This window comes from Sprattus sprattus (assembly GCF_963457725.1).
Source record: "Sprattus sprattus genome assembly, chromosome: 20".
NCBI lineage: Eukaryota > Metazoa > Chordata > Actinopteri > Clupeiformes > Clupeidae > Sprattus > Sprattus sprattus.
The window spans coordinates 15778401-15784400 of record NC_137918.1 but is presented as its reverse complement, the minus strand read 5'-3'; the positions used below and the strand labels follow the sequence as shown (position 1 = coordinate 15784400).

Below are 6000 nucleotides of genomic sequence, written 5' to 3'. Positions count from 1 at the left end.
TCTCTTGCTCTCTGCTTTCTTTTCCCTCCTCCTCTCCTGATGGTCAGGGCCTCTGGCTAGTCGGGATAAAATAATGAAAGACAGAGAGATAAATATAATGCCTTCCAGTGTTAAGTGGGGAGCAGATAGCCTTTGTGATGTGTGTGTGTGTGTGTGTGTGTCTGTGTGTGTGTGTGTGTGTGTGTGTGTGTGTGTGTGTGTGTGTCTACTATCTACTGAAGAGCTGTTGGCTGTCCTCGTCTTTCTTTTTTTCATGAACCCTTTAATGACTTGAAGCACAGTAACTGATTCAGTGGTTGACATTGTGCAGGAAGATGAAGGATGGCAGCTCTTAGATCAATAATGTAATTAGACATGTACTAATTTATTTACTCTTGTGCTAGAGTTACTAAATGTGTATGCAATTTAAACATGGTTAAGTAGGCACGGAGTGTATTCTGTATGATGTAACTGTAGGCCTATCCAGTGTAAGTGTAAGCTATGTTAGGGAAGTTACGTCTAAATATTTAAAGCCATAAACTTCTTGGTTCCCCTAGACTCCTTACTTTTTAAAAACACTTGTAAATTTGTCTGTTTGATTCTAACAATTTGGCCAATTCTCTCTCTCCCCCTCTCTCTCTTTCTCTCTCTCTCTCTCTCTCTCTCTACCCCTCTCTCTCTTTCTTTCTTTCTTTCTTTCTTTCTTTCTTTCTTTCTCTCGCTCTCTCCCCCCTCTCTCTCTCTTTCTTTATATCTCTCTCTCCCACCCTCCCTCCCTCTCTCCCTCTCTCTCTCTCTCTCTCCCCCCCCCCCTCTCTCTCTCCCCCCTCTCTCTCTCTATCTCTCTCTCTCTTTCTCAGGGCTCGTCTGGTCGGATGAGGAGTGTTTCTCTCCTTCCTCACATGACCACCTCCTCTTCCTCCTCCCCCGGCTCCCAGAGGCACTTGGGTCCCCCAGGAGGGGTGCCTGGCAACATCGTCACCATCACTCACCACAAGTCGCCTGCCGCCGCCCGACGGGCCAAACACCAGTGCCCCAGCCGACTGCAAGAGGTCAAAGAGGTCAGTGCCAACCTTTGACCTTTTGACCTTTGACCCTTAGTCAGTGGCGTAGCGTGGGGTGTGCGGGGTGTGTGGACCGCACAGGGCGGCCAAGTGAATGGGGATGTAGTTTTTATGACGCTAGGACAAAAAAAATCGCGGAGCTTCCCAGCCGCCTGCAAGTGGTCTAAGAGGTCAGTGCTGATGGAAATTGATATTACCATTAATTCATATAGTTACCATTGCAAGCATGCGTGCTATCTGGGTTCGAATACACATAAGCGTTTTTTTTTAAAAACGGGTCGCTAGAAAATGCATTGATTCCTATGGTTTGGTGCGCTTTTCGTAGGCACACACGCAAAGCATGCCGTACCATAGGAATCAATGCATTTTCTAGCGTCCCGCTTATGTGTATTCGAACCCTATAGGTGTACGTGGAAATGAACCTCCAAGAACCCTTTGATTCACCTCGTGGTACCTTTGTCTAAAAGTTTGGCGTCAGCTATTATTCTGTCAGTGCCAACCTGTGACCCTTAGAGCCACACATCACAGTTCGCTGTAGAACAGGAGGTGAAAAAAGTAATCAATCCTTTTAAATAATAAACCTTTTTTATAAAAAGAAATATGAAGTTGTGAATGCAGAATTCTACATGTGACTCAAGCCTTAGGGTTCCAGCTTCATACTACCGTCCAAAAGTTTGGGATCACTTTGAAATTGTTTTTGCTTTTGAAAGAAAAAATCAAATGGAGGAGTCTTTGATGAAAGCAAAGTTTGAGGGATGCAATTATGATTTTCAATTAAACATAATGATATCTAACCTTTCTATATCCTATTGAACTCATTTTATGTATGTTTCTATGGAAAATAAGAACATTTCTCATGTTCATTAGAACGTGTCTCTAAACATTTGAATGGTAGTGTGGAAGCTTTGTCCAAAACGAAGGACATTATATTAAAAATGCAATAAACACAGAAATGTTTCACAGAATCTAAACTATTTGATATTGGCACCATGAGCTTTAAGCTTTAGTTTGTGGAGCCCAGCTTCATTTGTACTGATGTTGAATCCTTCTCAGCTTATAGAGAAAGCCTACAGCTCTGCTTTGCCCTGTTCTGAATTGCAGTGTTGCTGCAGTGACTGCATTGAACAGCATTTTTTTTTCCTTTTAAGATTTATTTTTGGGCGTTTTTACCTTTTAATTGATAGTTTAGTGAAGAGTGTGACAGGAAATGAGAGGGAGAAGAGGTGGGGAGTGGACTGGAGAAATGACATCGGGTCCGGATTCAAACCCGTGGGCATGAAGCCCGAACGTTGCCGGGGCTACTGCTTGCGCCACAGTGCCCCCCCTCTATTATTATTATTTTTATTTACAGCCATTTCATGGACAGTGTTCTCTTTCTTAGGCAGCATTGACTGCACTGTGTCTTGCAGTTTAGCTGGGTGTGCATTTCTGTAGAGGACCCCCCCACCAACCCCCCACCCTTCCCTTGTTTAACATGACAGGCCACAATAGAGGCGGATTATCCAGTTAATAGGGCACTTTTACAGTAGCCTAGGTCTATACTACAAGGGCTAGCTTCCTTCTCCAGCCTAAAATCAATCAGACACACACACACACACACACACACACACGTACACACACACACACACACACACACACACTTGAGGGGGTTCCGTTGACACTGTTGTCGGTCTGTGCCAAGCTAATTTGCATTTCCCTTACAAGTTGAACAGTGCCAAATTGCACCGCACTCTCTGGACCGTCTCCTGAGAACACACACACACACACACACACACACACACACACACACACACACTTGCACTGCGCTCATTTTGGACTGCCTCTTGAGCAGGGCCCAACTGCACAGGCTCCTCCTCCAGATATGTCGCATGACGACAGAGATCCTCTTTTGTGATTGGCTCAAGCATCATTCAGCGCTTTCCATGTTTGTCTGTATTTTCAAGTCATAGACCCGGTTAAAAAATGTAATCTGGAAAGTTGAAATAGTAACTATGACAACTATGTCAATAAATTGCCCAATCAAAGTTTCTACCACAGTTAGTATTCAGGATTCAGGGCTTAGAAATAATGGAATCAATTTGAACACAAACCTCCGTTATCTTTGACTAAAGAAAGAAGTACTAGCCTGGAAACGAAACAAGTTGGTTTCTTTTAAGACTAATTCAAATGTTTCCTTTGTGCATGTATGAAAACTGGGTTATAAACAGACCAAATGTAGCGCTTCGCGTCGCAGGGCTCTTTGCCTCCACTTTGTAGAATCATTTAGTATGTCGGGGACACCCTGGTGACCTTCATCCCTTACGTAACGATACTCCGAGTACGGAAGAACACCCTAATGTATGGAATAAACACACACACACACAGACACGCACACACACACACACACACACACACACACACCGCTACGGAAAAACACCCTAATGTATGGAATAAACACACACACACACACACACACAGACACACACACTAACACACACACACACACACACACCGCTACGGAAGAACACCCTGATGTATGGAATAAACACACACACACACACACACGCACACCGCTACGGAAGAACACCCTAATGTATGGAACTACAGACTCCGCTTGGTCGACGGGCTAAATTGAGCGAAACCGCGCTGAGTGACGCCGTTCATATGGAACAATGGCAACTGTTACTTTCATAGATGCTCTTGACAATTTCTAACATGAAGTCTTTAATATTAATGAGATGTGCTATTCAGTGATGTGTAAAATAACATCCTGACATGCTTGAGTCTGTGTAGAAGACGAGAGCGATATTAAAGAGGTTGGCTACGGGGGGAGTATCTGAAGCCTCTTGTCAAAGACAAGACAAGGCAGCCTTGCCCAGGCGCACTCTTTGATATTAGTTTGTGTGGGCGTACTCTTCGATTCTGATTTACGCTTCGAGTCCTTTTAATTAGATTAAATGCCAGTGGTGATGAAGATGTGGTGTTTTCAATAAGTCCTAAACGTACAGCTTAGGGTTGCTATAAAACAACAGGACGTGTGCTTCAGTTGCTCAGGCAACTGCCCTTTTGAAAGTGAAAGTGAAGGTGACTATGTTCTGGCAGGCCCATGTATCCTTTGTGTGTTGCCAGGTGCCTTTTAACGTCTTTAAAGGGTCAGGCCTGTAGTGACTATGTCCTGGCAGAGATAGTGACACACACACAATCACAGTGAAGTGAAGCACACTAACCTGGAGCAGTGAGCTGCTTTGAGCGCCCGGGGAGCAATGATCGTGGTTAGGTGCCTTGCTCAAGGGCTCCTCAGCCCTGGATGTGGGCATGGGACTGCAGTGCTCAACCACTTCCCCCGCCCACATTTTTCCTACCGGTCGGGGATCGGACCGGCGACCTTCCGGTTTCCAGCCCAACACCCTAACCAGTAGGCCACGGCTGCCCTCCTCGACTGAAGTTGCCCCTCCGAAGAAAATATATATATATATTTGCGATCAGGGGGCGGGGGTGTGGCAGCGGTGGTTAGTTAGAGTTTGAAAATATTTTGGCAAAATGTGCAGCCCACAGGTGTGGCAGCGGCGGCGACAAAAATGAACGTGTTGCCCCTTTTTTCCAGGGCATATCACCTGCCCTTCAAAATGCCTGTGCAGGTCCCTGCCCACAGGTATTGGTAATCCCTCAGATCAGTGCTGGTTAAGACTTCACTGGCTGTCCAACAAGCACCTGACCAAAGTACAGAGGGTAATATCAGGGCCCTGTGTGTGTGTGTGTGTGTGTGTGTGTGTGTGTGTGTGTGTGTGTGTGTGTGTGTGTGTGTGTGTGTGTGTGTGTGTGTGTGTGTGTGTGTGTGTGTGTGTGTGTGTGTGTGTGTGTGTGTGTGTGTGTGTGTGTGTGTGTGTGTGTGTGTGTGTGTGTGTGTGTGTGTGTGTGTGTGTGTGTGTGTGACCAAAGTACAGAGGGTAATATCAGGGCCCTGAAGTCATTCAAATGGCTGGATTAGACGTGTGTGTTGCCCTGCCATAATCAAGTGGCTTATCAGATGGCTCTTATTCAAGTCTTCAGAGACATTCGTGTGTGTGTGTGTGTGTGTGTGTGTGTGTGTTCATTTCAGTTTAATGGTGTGATCAGTGTTTGGCACCCCTAGGCGTTGAAAATTACATTCGGTGTTATTGTTGAAATTTGACTATGTGCTATGTGCAGTGATCCAGCATAAGGCCTAGACATCTGCTTTCTCGGTGAGATGTGCAGTGGGTATTATTCATTCAAAAACAGGCCCTCTTGTACACGGAGGGCTTGAGAATTCATGCAATGGTGTGATCAGCACTCTCATAAAGGATTCATAAATGATTCTTTGCCAGCTGTGTTATCCACCCAGAAATGTACCTCTAATATGATAACTAAAATTGTATCCTTGGAAGCAAATTGTGAAGCTGCGTGCAGAAATGGCCGCCGGGGTTTGCTTTGTTTGGGGAAACTGTCAAAACCATAATGCCCTTATTCCACCGGGCTTTTATTGAATCGATTTTGATCTTTTTCTTTGGTGTCACGGTTTGAAAACCTGTCTTTAAAACGATAGAAACCCTTTGAATTAAGTTGTTAAATGGTATAGTAGGCTGATTGGTTTGAAAACCTGTCTTTAAAACGCAGAAACTCTTTTAATTAAGTTGTTGAATGGTATAGTAGGCTGATTGGTTTGAAAATCTGTCTTTAAAACGCAGAAACTCTTTTAATTAAGTTGTTGAATGGTATAGTAGGCTGATTGGTTTGAAAATCTGTCTTTAAAACGCAGAAACTCTTTTAATTAAGTTGTTGAATGGTATAGTAGGCTGATTGGTGGGTCATAGCTTAAACTAGCGCCCCTGCACACCAGACAGTTAAAGCGGATAACTGGTTCAGTTTAAGATGGATACTCCCACACTTTGATCACTTCATTTCAGGCCTCTGCCTCTCCTATTCCAGTGTGTGTGTGTGTGTGTGTGTGTGTGTGTGT

General features: G+C 44.6%; 1 protein-coding gene across 1 annotated transcript in view; it reads left to right on the top strand.

The window, feature by feature from the left end:
* Positions 1 to 6000, top strand: part of osbpl10a (oxysterol binding protein-like 10a) — a gene marked incomplete at its 5' end in the record, with an annotated part of 96804 nt that overhangs the window by 31649 nt on the left and 59155 nt on the right. Inside the window, one exon of the mRNA XM_080859191.1 lies at positions 840 to 1040. Within this exon, the coding sequence (XP_080715317.1) occupies positions 840 to 1040 (201 nt within the window). The remainder of the gene's footprint in view (positions 1 to 839; positions 1041 to 6000) is intronic.